Here is a 14,501-nt window from a genome sequence, read left to right on the forward strand (position 1 = left end):
TTTTTTTTTGGTTTTTCCTTCCTTTCTCTCTGTATTTACGTTTTTTTTCTGAGAGAGAAAAAGAAAGATGTGAAGGCAGTGGTTTGTTCTCAGCTCACAGCCGACGCACTCACTGGACCACCGACAATTTGAAAACTCCTACTTCTCTCGGCTCGGCTTGGCTTTCCCTGTTCTAGGCTCGGCTTTTCTAACGTTCAAAAAGGCAAACGAAATTGATCATGAGCATCATTATATAAGTTCGTTAATATATGCTTTATTTTATAGTTTAATATTTACAGGATCACCATTAAACAAATATATTTGATTTTGTAAGAGATAAAATTTTAAAATGAAAATATTTTTAATACTCTTTTGTAATTCATTACAAATTTTTTAAATCCTTAAATGCTAAAAATAACGTAAGATTATATTTTTAAATAATTAATTATTTCATTTATTTATTCTTTTCTTTAAAACGATATGATAAATGTAACTTAAATTTAAAAATTAAAGCAAACGAAGTCTTGAATAACATAATAAAAAAATAATATGGTGGATGACAAGATAAAATATAACATAAAATATAATATTATAAAAAATTATATAAAAAGTGACGTAATGAAACACAATATAAAAAATGATGTGATAAAAAATAATATATTAAAATTCTTATTTTTTTAACACTTTTTATATTTAATTTTTAAAGAGGAAAGTACCGTAAAGGTAAAGGAGTTGAAATTTACAAAAATTTATAACTAATTTGTAAATTTACAATTTTACAGGCGGCTAGAAAAGAATAAATTACAATAATTGAGAAAAAAAATAAAGGAAAACAGCTTCAAATTAGCCAAAGCCAAGCGGGAAAGCTGTTTCAGAGTGCGGCCCTCTTTCTCTCTCTTAGTTGGCTGGAAATGGATATTTATTGTCGTATTGGTAGATGGCAATTGGAACTGTGGACAGTAAGACACACCTAATAAGGATTCTTCCCCGAATTAATTAATTAATTAATTACTAATAAATCCGTGTTGTTCTAATACCATAGCATAATTCTGGCTTCACTGTCGTACATGCCCTCGAGGCCTTACCTTATCAACATCCAAGCCGGTCCTTAACTCTTTAACTGCCTAAGTTAATCCGGTAATTTAGGGTTTTTTTTTTTAACATTTTTTTACCTGGTATTAAACAAGGAAGATGATAAAAAAGTTAAAAATGTAATGATCTTACCAATCTGAATAAGACATAATTTTTTTTTATTTATTGTCACAAGTAAATATTTATTTTTTATTATTTTTATAAAATAATTATTTATAAATATAAATATTAAATCAATGAAACTTTGTAATAATAATTTATAAATTTATTCGATATTATTAGAATTAAAAAAAAATTTAATGAAATTTATTCAATACAATTTAAAATTTTATTTATAAATTGGATAAAGTTTATTAATATTTATAAATTAAAAATTAAATTTTAAAAACAAATGTTTTAATAGTATAAAGTTTGAAATATAAATAATGAATCTATAATTTATTCAATTATTAGTAGAATTAAGAAATTATTTTCTTAATAAAAATCATTCAATGTAATTACATTTCTTATTTACAAATTGTATAAATTTTATTAATATCTATAATAAAACAATTGAATTTCAATACTTGCGTGGTACAATTACATGCAATTGTAAATATTATTTATACAACAATTATAGATTAAAAACTATTTAAAATAACAAATAACAATTTATAAATATAATAAATAAAAATATTTATTTTCATCAATAAAAAAAGTTTGCAACTTTAGCTTTTACATATATTATATTATATTATTTACATATATTGTAAATATATTTGCTTCTTATTTTTGGATTTTGGATCATTTAGTGTATTTCAATATTTTATTTTATCCAAAAAAAATTACCCTATTAAATAATTTATGAATAAAAACAATAGTAAATTTGTTGACTTGATGTTTTTTGTAGAAATTATATTGTCTTTATGTTATATAATTACTTATTATAGGGATAAGTCTCTAATTAATATGAAGTGTCTTTTATGAAATACGAGCGTGAAGCTGATGGGGTCAAAGTAGATAATATTTTATAAATTTTTGTGAATTATGAAAATTAATATCAAAACCGATTATAACAATATTAATGATAAGTCATTAAAGACTATAGCTTTTGTTGAAATAGAGAGCATGTTACGATTTTAGAGAGAAGTCATAATGGACATACAATTTCCAAACCTTGAGACATCTTTTATGGAATAGAACACCCAACGGGTTCACAAATTTACAAACAATTGGGCTACAGAAGAACCATCCAACCCACTAATAATTAATAGTCTAAGTTAAGCAAATGGATTCTGTGGGGCTGAATGGAATGGGGTGCGCAACACATTGGTAAGTGGTCCGCATGAACTGCACTGTGAAAAAAACTTACGGCGACTTGAATACATGAAGAAATTAAGGTGAAATTGTATTCATAATTGTGCTCTCATACTAATGTATAGTTTACCATAAATAGAAATCTCAGGGCAGGGGAAGAAAGGAAACTGACACAGAGCCTTGTGCAAAAGCAAAGATAAAAAAGAAGGGGCTCACAACTCATTCGGAAAAGGTTTATTCCCTCAGCCAAAACACAGAGACAGGACCTCACCAGTCGCAAATCAGTCCCTGTTGCAAGCTTATTTCTAAAGCCAAAATCAGACTCTTCTTCCTTTTCCTAATAATAATAATAATAATTATTATTGTGTAGATCTGATTGGGGGGTCCTGAAAGAATGATTGGGACTTTATAACAGCCATTGAAATAGTTTACTTGTGGGAACATGAAAATCATCGCTGAAATCGGTTGAGTTGTAGCCTCATTTGGGGCCCCTTAATTATATATTAATGTTTTAAGCCTAATGTTGTTTAATATTTTCATGGAAGTCGATTTCCTACCACTCATGATTGAGACTCCAAACTCATACAACCCCAAAACAATGAAATCTAATGAAGACCGTAATCCCATCATTTTCCATATCGCTTGTTTTTTCCCAAATTCCAGGTTAGTTAGGACTTCACAAGGGCCTTGGTTTCTTCAACTGCAATTTTCCTTTTTCTGAAAATTGTTGACGCATTAAGGCCTTCATGCTGTCTAGCTACTTTAGACAATCAACTTCAAATTGAGCAAATGTTTAATCAATTTCACTAATTTACGACAGTGATAAAAACTTTAAGGAAATAAATAAAAACAATTTAAAAAAAAAAAAATCACCCCACGTTTTAGAATCTGGAACCACATGGACATGGTGGAATTCATTTAAAAACATTGAAAGAAAATAATTCACTCCCAATTAAATAACAATGCAGCACGTGCATTGTTTAACTATTTTCTTCGAATTTAAATTTCATGGGAAGAATAAAAGAACATCTGCTGGCTTTCCCTTGTCAGTCCATTTAATAATTATATTTTTATTAACTAAATTCTTCGGTCAGTGTATAAAATATTTAATTCCTTTTTTTTTCTTCTCTATTAGCTTTTCCTCCTCATTTTTGACTAATACAACATTGATAATCAGAGCTCAACAACCAAAACCCACGGGGTATCTCGGATCATAATACACAATGAGCACAAACATTGAAACTAATAATCAATTCAATAAGTTAATAACCATTTTTCGGGGCCAATTTAATAAATAAAATCTGAATTAGTTGATAGGTAAATATCTTGTAAATAAAGAAAACTGAAAATTCCACTTGCAGGGTGGTTGCAACGACCATTCTCATCACAGCAAGGCAATTTTCCGAATAAGATAAGATGAATATAATCTATGCCAATTCAACTGGCAACAGGTAACTCTGAATATTGAAAACTGCGAGAAGTTGAGAACAATATGTTGAAGACAATGATACGTCAACATGACAACATCATCCATACAAACTTCTGAAGAGATTGCTCTATGTTAACACTGGTGTTTGCAATAATCTTAAGTTTATTCCAACATGAAGGCCTATTAACAGTATTTTTGAATAGAAAGAAATATGGACCTTTTCAGTGAAGAAAAACAAAATTTTTATTTGGAGGATCATGAACAATCTACACAATGTAGAGGAAGCAGACCCTTTTGTTATATAGGTTGCCCGAAAGCAACAAGACCATTCTGCTTGCTGTGTATATTGGCTTGGAAAGCGAGAAAAATGCTTTAGCTTAACCGTTCATTCAATGAGGTCTGTAAGTTCCACACACAAGGGATTGTTGGAGTCAAAAATTCAGGACTCGAGATTAGGTAAGACTGATGCAAGTAGCATATGATTGAAGTACAGCTAAAGCTTGCTCCGTGATGGCCCTATTCCTCACTCGTTTCACCCAATCACCAACTATCTCCTCCGCTTGGCTACCTTTGACACCTTGTTCAAGGGCGGCTGCTGCTTCAGCAAGCTTTCCTTCGGCCATGTAATTATCAACTGTACTGATTACCGACTCAATCCCTTCACCAGAATGGTCAACTTCTTTCACCTATATGATAGTCAAAGGCAAGCATCAGATTATTTAAGCAACCTAGATCAATTCTTTATGTAGAAGGTAAATGCCATATTTTATACCTTTAGCCAGGTTGCAATATGTGCTAAAGAATGCGTCAAGATGCCACCCCCTCCTGGTGGAATTAGGCTGAAGTGCCTTAGGGTCCCTTTCAAGGAATTAAACTGCACAAAGAACATATGTCAAACAGTAATCTAAGAAAATTTCTTTCAATGTTATGACTGATTATCTGTTAGATTAGCGAATTACTAATGATTCAATAGAACTATCAAGCATCACTGCTTACAAAAAACAACATAGGTGAGGCTGCAAAAACTTGAAACACAATCACATCTATTACCAAATTTTAGCAACTCTTGCAGTAATCCCGTAAATCTTCAAACTAGACTCATAAAAACTGCTTAAAAGAAAGCTCATACTTTCTCCCAGTCTCCATGCTATAGCTAAGGTGCTAGTGAAAAGATAACATGGGAATTTCTGCCAGACCACTGATTTGCTGGTTCCACTTAGATGCCTGATGTTCTAATTTCAGCTCACTGAGGCATTTATTTAAAGAAGAGATAAACACCATTTTTGCTATCATGGAGACAATTTATATCTGGCTGTTGATCATGTAGTACATAATGAGGACTAATACTTCCTTTTCCTGTACATAATTAGACCAACTATGCGCCTTTCCAAAAAAAAAATTAGACCAACTATGAAAAAAAGAAGAAAAAAAGCAAAAGCATTTCTTGACAAGCTTGTCCTCATCATGTCCAACCCATTGGTTCAAACCAATCATATCTCTTTATAGTCCTCTAGCTTTCCAAGATTAGTCTCAATTCTCTATCCATCATAAAATCTTTAATTTCCATTCTGTATCAGGTTGAGAAGGTTCCCAACACAAATGAACCATTAACTCTGAAACAAGAAGCAAGCCTCCTCCTAGTTTGCTTTTAAACGCATATGGTATGCTTATAGGCTGACTCATCCCTGTATCATAGGAATAGCATTTAGGATACAGACTAAGTCTGAACTCAGACATTAAGCATGCATAAAAATGGTAAACCTAAATTACTTGAACGATTTCATCTATTGTCCTCTCCTCTATTTTTGGTTTAATTTTTTATCCGGCTGACACTTAAATCCAGTTCCCAGCACCAAGCCTCCCAGCTGAAGAAAACAAGAAATTCTTACTGCTGTTACAGTGTATATATTCCCAATGAGCAGGTTCAACTAGAAGTCCCCCTCCTTGACCATCCAGAAGAAAATCTTAGTGCTTGAGTGCTCTTCAAAGATTGAAGAAATTTTGGATTAAAAAAATCAGACCTTGGGAAATTTGATTGCCAACAAACCTACATATTCTTTATTTCTCAATGCAATATGACTACAGAGCCAATCCTAATTAAACAGAAAGCAATATTTGGTTAAAATAACGAGGAAGGTGAGAGATAGATGCAGCAACAAAAGGGTGCCAAAGACCATCTTTAGTTCAATTCATTTAGCATAGCAAGAAAACATTAATGTAACTCCAACGTTTGGATATAATTTTTCAAGTTAAAGACAATGAAAAAAAAAGGGGTAAAATATCCTTATCCCTTTAAGTTTTGATCGAAATTACACGACGATCCATTAGTTTTTGAAATGAACACTCCACCCCAAAAAAATATTTTCTGTGGGACATGTACGTCCAGCCGTTAGTCAACCGTTAGTATTTCCGTCAACTTGCTGACATGGCAAGAGTAAAAAAACAATTTTACCCTTGATTAATTTTTATAATTACTATTATATAATTTTATTATTTTTTATTAACTAAAAAAAAAGGGCTCCCCTCCCTTGAGAGCACCGGTTGCTGCTCCCCACCCTTCCCTTTTTTTTTAAAAAAAATATATATAATAATAATAATATTTAAATTAATAAAAAAAGAAAGGCCATTTTAGTCTTTTCACACTTTCTGTTAATGGTGTTTGCACTCATGGGGCGGAGTGTCCATTTTGAAAACTAATGAACTTCCGTGTAATTTTGATCAAAACTTAAAGGGGTAAGGGTATTTTACCAAAAAAAAAAATCATAAAAGCAGTACTTGTTTTCTGCATGGATAGAGGTATGTGGAGATGCTGCCACTGAAGGAAGAAAAGAGTGCACAAATTTATCAACAGCTAAAAAGGATGTATGTGAATGGTGCAAGGCATATCCATCCTCACAGCTTTTAATTATTGAAAAAAACCAAGATTTTATATACTTTTAGCCTGCCTCTATAAAAGCATTTAAAATTCCAAACTTCCATTTTATGAAAAATACCATGTCAAAAGTAAAGCATAAAATTTTGGCATAGAATTCTGCAAAGCACAAACAATCAATAATTTAACAAAAAGATTTTATTAGGATAGATGTTATCATTGAAAAGGACTCAGAATTCAGTAGCATATATCTCTAAGAGTACGAAACAACTTGCCTTTTGATTCAGCTCTAGTAGAGTGTCTGTTCCACGGTACCGAGTTTCTTCTGGAAGAGATGAAAGGACCAAATCTAATACTGAATCCTTCTCAATGCCTTCAAGGTAGGTGCGCAGAGCATCTATTTCTTTCTGGATTGGTAATCCTTTAGAAAGTGCATCTTCCAATGCAAGCGCTCCCTGTAGGACCCAAGAACAATCAAATTATGGCACATTCATGTACAAGTCAAGAAGAATTATTACCAAGAGCATCAATCACTAAATTCACTAAATAACATAAGTCAGATTCAAACTAAAAGTAAAAATAACATGAGACTGAGAAGAATAAAATGAGGAAAAGGTACCAAAGCGAGCTTGTGAACAGAATGACTCTTACGTGCCTCTTCAGATCGTGCATAGAAAGCCATACATAAGGCGTTTATCTACAAAAAAAAAAAAAAAATCGTGCTGAATGGCTAAAAATATGTGATACTTATTGATTATGAAAATAATTACCTGAGCATATACGAGGCATAACAAATATCTATTGCTCAACATCAGATTCATCTGAGCAACTAACAAACAATAACTACTTCCAGATATACATTTATGATTAATGTTTGTAACTGATCAACTATAAGTAGTTTCCTATTTACTAGACTCTCTTAACTGAGGTCACACTCATTCATCCTCAAATAATTTCTATGCTGATGCTTGATTTGGTACTTTATCAGAAACTATTCTAGCTTTCATTTTTTTTCTCTGAAAACGTACTAGTTGAACTCTATTTTGGTTTCTGTAATGTTGGAAATTCATAAACTGTTTAGATTATCAATCAACACATTCCAGGAAATGATCATATTCAGAAAATTTTAAATGGAAAAATCTTTAATTTTCCACTAGAAACAAAGGATGAAACCTGATACAGCATTAAAATGGAAGCTAAAAGCATTGATGTATGACGTTTGGATTGTCACTTTGCCCTGCATGCTATCTGCCCCAAAGTTAGAGCCAAGAGGTTTATATTGCAATCTATCAAATGAGAAAACTCTTTCAGCATAACTTTTAAGTTTTCCTGTTCCACCTTTTATTAAACATCCATCAAATATGCCACGAAAAGCATTTTTTTTAGTTCACTTTTTCATCCTAAATATTAGCGAAGTTATTTTTTGTGAGGTTTCATGTCCAAAAGTTTCCACCAAGAGATAGCTTACATGAAGATTTGCTTCTGCCATTTTTTCAATCTGTGCTGCTTTCTCACTTGCAATTGCTGCAGCCAGTTCTGCTTTTCCTAACTCCTGAGCTTTTTGCAACTTCATTTCAGCTTCTCTTTCCTGAAATAAGCAAGAACTAACAACTTGAGTTCATGAGTTATGAAATTATGCTATAGAATTCTTTGTTAGCATAAAACTATGTACCTTTTCTTCAATTTCCATCTTAAGTTTCTCTTCCATTTTTTCTTGAAGCGACTTTATAGCAGCTGCTGCTTTTGTTCTTTCTCTCTTTAATTCCTGAAAGTGGTAAAGTCAAATTCTCAGCAGCTTGAATCAGCAAAATAGAATAGTCATTTTTCTCTTTCTTTTAACTTGATTTTATTGCCCTTTGAAGGGCATATATGATTGCGAGTATATTCCAACTGTACCTAAACTGTAAATTTCCAAGCTCAAAATCCACAATACATAATACTTGAAAGAATAGCTTCAATTGATTATAAAAATATTGATGGAATTTCATTGACAAGCATAAAATTTATAGAAACTAATGGGATCAATTGTCCCAGTTTAATTCATAGTTTTTGGTTTTCCTTATGCCTTACAAACAAATCAATGTTATTCCAAACTGATATAAAGAACAATTGCCTCACCTTTTTCACAGTACAGAGGACTCAAAACAGGAAAAATACAAATCTACAAAATACTATAAAAATTGGATGAACTCTAACATGTGGGATAAATATTTTCTTTAAGGTGGTGAAATGCTAGAGCTTCACGTACCAATCACCACCTAGCATCTGCAGTTCCATAATGTGTTTGGTGATCAAGCACTATAGCAACTCAACTTTTAATCAAATTTCTAAACCACATATTAATTGTTTGTGTTAGACACAGAGCACCAACCCACCCATTCTGCCTCATATTTAGTCCTGCTGTAAAGATTCTACTGATAAAAAGACCAAGTGAATTCACCATAGATCAAAGCATGAACCGCAGAAGGGAGTCATGACGGCTGTGACAACTATGTGGCAAATTAAAGAGAATGATACATATGGGTTAGGAACCAAATACAAGTGAATTATCAAATGTTTGTCAACTTATACAGTAGACAGTAGGACAAAATACCTCTTCTGGAGGAGTTCCCTAAAAGACAATAATTCACTTAATGGCACAAAAAAGGATATAGTTCAAAAAGAAAGAAAGAAAAATTCCATTGTATTAAATCCTTACAAATAAAAAAGAGAAAAATCAGAGCACAGAAACTACCAGAAAAAAAAAAGAGAGATTGAAATGGGAAAAAAAACTACATTTTTTCTCTTTCATTAAAGACATGAAGAAAGAAATTACTGTGGTGATGAATCCAGGGAAGATCTTACCTTTCAGTTTTTACTTTTTACATAGCAACAATAAAAGGAGAAAGAAAGGCACCATCACCAATGAAGAACTAGACCAAGCATTAGTGGTGAAAAAAAATTGTTTTTTAAAGACATCATAAAACAAGAATCTAAAATGAGCTATGACCTAAATGATTAATTTGCAAAGCAAGAGCAAGGGAAAATAGGAAGTGAGGCATGAGAGAATCAGTCAATGGCGTGTAAGTAAGAAACTAAAGTTACCCCATAAGTATAGAACTGAGAAGCAATAACAAAAAGCTTGGTGATCAATCATGAGAAATATAACATAATAAAATGAATGAAAATATGAAAACAACTATAACCTTATCCAATATTGCTGCCTCTTCGGTACGCATTAGTTCTCTGGCTCTTAAATCCCTTAATTCCTTTTCATATTTCTCCTAAAGAGAGAAAAAAAAAAAAGAAGAGAAATAAAAGCATCAGCAAACAGTATGGCATGACCAAAATGATGTAGCAGAATTAAGAATCGAGATATTTTTACTAGAACCTATCGTTCAAACTTCAGACCTTCATCGCTCGTTTTTCTTCAGCAAAAGCATGTGCATCCAGCTCAGCTTGCCGCTTTTCAGCAGCATGAATGGCTTGTAGGAAATCAAGAATTAACTTTCCATCCTTGGATAAATATCCCTCATTCAGTTCCTCAATTGCTGTACCAAAAGCCTAATGTGTAAAAAAAAAATGAAATCTAGTGTTAGTTGACACTCTCCTTTATCATATGTACTAAACAAAAAATATGAGATGTATATAACCTCTGTTTCTTTAGAAAGTTGCTCGTATTTTCTGTTTAGAGAAGTTAAGTAGCTCTCATCTGCCTTTTCCCTAAGATGATATGCATCAAGAAGAGAACTTGGAGCTTCAATATCTTTACTTGGTTTATCCTGCAACAAAGGAACACTGGATGTGATTCTGTATCAAGTCTGATAAAAATAAGGAAGAAAGTACTTTTCACTATATATATAGAGATGTAGAAATAAATAGATACATACATGCATACATACAAACACAAAGAACATGCTCTCAGGTGCGCTTTAGCCACCTCAATTCACAGTCTTCTCAATTATAAAAACAAAGACATAAAAGAAGCTTTAATCCTTCAGATGTTGCGACCACTAGCCAGTTTCTTTGGGGATCAAACCTCCCTATAAATCCTTGCCTAGAAAATAAACTAGGAAATGCAGTGGTTCTTTGTCATCTTCAAGCATTAGCTATGTATTTACACATACAGTGGACAACCTCTAAATCATTAGCTTATATATTGACACATAGAGTGGAGCAAGCCTCACCATCACACTTCTTGTTCTTTTTACAACCACAAGGCAGATACCAAAGTTAAGAAAATCAAACAAAGAAAACATGAACAATCATGGAGACAAGTAGAGTTTCAATAAGTTTCATTGACCCACCTTTACAGAATAAGAATGGTTTTCAAGAGGTTACAACTCAGAAACAACATAAATGAAGGGTGTTAAGAAGAAAAACCAATGAGAGGAACAAAGGATACCTCTGCTATGTCTGCTGTAGTAGGATGCAAAGATGGCACAGTTTTTATTTGACTTTCTTCAGGGGCTAAACTAGGCAATTCAACTCCTTTACTCGGTTCATCCTGCAAGAGAGGAATATCATAAGTGGGTCATATTGAGCCTGTGCAGTATAATTATAACTTGATAAAGCTAGGTAGTAAGCATTGATTTTCAGGAATGCACAGAAAGGATAAAGAACAGGCTGGTAGTGTTCTTGCCACCTCACCTGACATTCTTCATTTATAAACGCATAAATACACAAGGAGCATGACATTCTTCATTTATATATGCATAAACACACAAGGAGCATCAATATCTAGCAAGTTACAACAGATAAACCAGTTTCTTTTAACCTCCACATAAAGCGGTACCCTACCCACAAAACAAGGATAGGCACTCTGGTTTCTTTACGTCCTGAAACATTTCTTTATGCATCCATCCATTCTATTAAGAAAGACTGCTAGATTCCTAGGTTCAGGTAAATCATATAGAAAGAAAATATGAATGTGCATAAACACAAACATGATGTTTCAATGGTTTTTATTGTGCAAACAAGTGACAATGGGCTAAGGCGTGTCACTGTCATAATTTGGGTTGCAGAGACGTGGGAATCAGTTAGAAATACTGTACTAACAATAACAAGGTAATCCATGATGTTTAGTTCATATTGAAGTGCATCTGATCCACCTTCAATAGAATAGTAATGTCTTGCATATCAATTAGCAAAAAGATAGAATCCTGCATGGATGATTGAGTATTCTTCAAATTGCATAACATCTATAAGCCCAAGAGATCACCATCAGCGTAAATATAGGGTGCAGGGAAAAAATGTACCTGCTGTCTGTCTGCAGTAGTAGGAGACGGGACAGTTTTTGTCTCCCCGAGCGATGCACTAGATTGGTTATCTACTGGAGTATCTTGAATTTCCTTGTTTGGTATCGTTGTAGTTTCAGACTCAACCTTTTTAAGATTCCCTTCAGCTGATACAGCAGCATCCGCACTGTGATCAGCAGATGGCAAGCTGCTTGGAGAATATTCTGGTAATTCCCTTTCCGGCACAGGTTTTATATTTTCTCCGAGTGTCTCATTCGATTTATCTTCCACAGTAAATTGGATTTCTCCTTGGGTTTCACTAGACGTTTCAGGCTGAGGAGGAAGATCGATATGAGTTGGAACCTTTTGCTCGGGCAAGTCCACAGAAACAACTTGGATATCCTTCTCATCCTTCTCATCAAAACCAACTTTCTTCGAATCAATAGGAACCTTGGGGTTTTCACCGAGATATTGATCTAAGTACCCAGCTCGGTATGCAACCAAGACAGCACCACCAATGATAGCACTTCCCAGGACAACTTTTGAAAGCCCACTCTTCGATTCAGGTGGACGAGGTTTTGGAGTTGCATTTTTTCCAGGAGAGGTCGAAAATTCCTTTCTCGAATAAACAAACGGTGACGAGCGCTACATTTTCGCCATGCATTATAAACACAACAGTTATAAGGCATAGTACACCGGAACTCGAAACTGAACACTGAAACTTACAACAGTTAAATGTACCTGAGAAACAATCTGCCTTGGTGTTCTCCGGCGATGTGATAATTCCAAAATCGACCTTCGCAGCATGCCGCCGGTTTTTTTTTTCTTTAATAGGGACTTCGAATTTAAATTGCGGTGGAGGTGTTTGAGAAAATGGCTGGGAGAGGAAGTGAGGGTTTTACAGGAGGAGCTGCTTTGGGGTTTAAACCGTTTGCATTGGAACAAATTGTTTTCCGGTGAAGTACTTTTCGGGGCGTTTCGGTGGAGCGACGAATCACGATCGCTTTCCTGGGGAGGTGAGACGCCCAATGCGAATCGCCGTAGGGGGGGACTTGGAACTTGGAGTTGAAATTGTGCAGTATCGTGGCACTGACAGCGTGGAACCATTCAGAAATTTACCCTCACATTACTCTCTTTTTTATTTTTTATTTTTCCGTAAAAACAGAAAAAAAAAATATTGCTATTTTCAGTTCAACTTCATTCATTTTTTTTCTTTTTATCTTTTAATTTGGAAAAAAAAAAGAATAAAAACTACTGCATCTACTCTTAAATAAAATAATAATAATAATTGAATATTGTTTCGATCATTTAAGTATTTGTTCCCTTTTATTTAATTTTGTGATATATTTTTATTGAACTAACTAATATTATGTTAAGCAATTACTTCCTCCTTTTGAAGTGTGAACCAATTCAAGTGTAGGGAAAATAAAAGTTAAGTATATTTATTTATTTTGGATTTGAGGCGTGATAATGGTTATTAGTTTGCCTATGATGCTCTTGTTTATTTTTTTCTCCATTACCCACTCAAAAAAAAGAGGGAATGAAGAATAAGAAAAAAAACAAAAACATGTAGGGTAAAATAATCATCTCCTCAATTTTAATTGAAATTTTAAACTGATTTATGAATTTTTTAAATATACACTTTACTCCAAAAAAATATTTTTCGCTAGATATATAGGTACAGTATTAGTCAATTGTTAATGTTTTTATTAGTTTGAGAATGTTATAATATTAAAATGATAATTTTATCATTTATTAATTTTAAAAATTATTATTATATAATTTTTTAATTTTTTTATTAATTTTAAAAAATAAAGAGAGTTGAGGAGCACTAATAGAGGCTCCTTAATTGTTTTTAAAATTTATATAATAATAATTTTTTAAATTAATAAAAAAATATTTTAATCATTTCATATTTTCTATTAATGATGTTTACACTTTTTTAGATAAATTGTCTATTTTAAAAAATTAATAAACTCAAATGAAATTATTAGATGTGGGAGTATTTTCCCCAAATATGTTTGCATATTGTAAATAATAAAATGTACTGTGGCTTTTATTAAAAGTTGCTAAGATACTGGTCATTTTACATGACAAGTTATCTTCCTAAAATAAAAAAAAAAAGAAAAATATGCATCATTTATAGCATTGAACTTAATTCAAGTATTAGTTTTTAGCCCAAATTTTAATTGTTCAAAACTTAAATATAATACCTCAAATGAGGAAATGAGAAAATTATATTAACGCAATTAAGTACCCCATTTCATAAAATTTTGTCATTTAGGTTTTCTTAAATCTCAAGTGTCAATTTCACCTTTGAAATAATTTAATTTAATCTTGCTAAAAAGTCCTTCTAAAGTAACCTAATCTAAGTGGTCTTTTTAATTATGACCCTAATCAATAGTTATTACTTACTAAAATACAACATTAAGTGTCTAAAACAATTTTTTATTGAAAATTTTTTGCTATTAACAATATTTTCCTTAATGGTAAGATATTTTGAGTACTTTTATTAACATATCTACTATTAGTTAAAATTCCTGAAAAATTTTATATAGCTTTAGATTTTGTTCAGCATGTGAAAAATATGAAAAAAAACAAATATATAAAAATGTAA

The 14,501-nt window shown here is 32.2% G+C and overlaps 1 protein-coding gene across 1 annotated transcript; it reads right to left on the bottom strand.

Annotated features, from left to right (window-relative positions):
• Window positions 3,780–12,983, bottom strand: LOC18611630. The gene is made up of 12 exons (XM_007047988.2): window positions 12,626–12,983; window positions 11,906–12,529; window positions 11,053–11,154; window positions 10,301–10,429; window positions 10,059–10,211; window positions 9,854–9,931; window positions 8,341–8,433; window positions 8,137–8,256; window positions 7,288–7,365; window positions 6,944–7,123; window positions 4,569–4,670; window positions 3,780–4,482 (listed from the first exon to the last, which is right to left on the bottom strand). The coding sequence occupies exons 1-12, from the start codon at window positions 12,689–12,691 to the stop codon at window positions 4,249–4,251; spliced, it is 1,959 nt and encodes a 652-aa protein (XP_007048050.2). The 5' UTR covers window positions 12,692–12,983; the 3' UTR covers window positions 3,780–4,248.

The sequence above is a fragment of the Theobroma cacao genome, chromosome 1 (genome assembly GCF_000208745.1).
Source record: "Theobroma cacao cultivar B97-61/B2 chromosome 1, Criollo_cocoa_genome_V2, whole genome shotgun sequence".
NCBI lineage: Eukaryota > Viridiplantae > Streptophyta > Magnoliopsida > Malvales > Malvaceae > Theobroma > Theobroma cacao.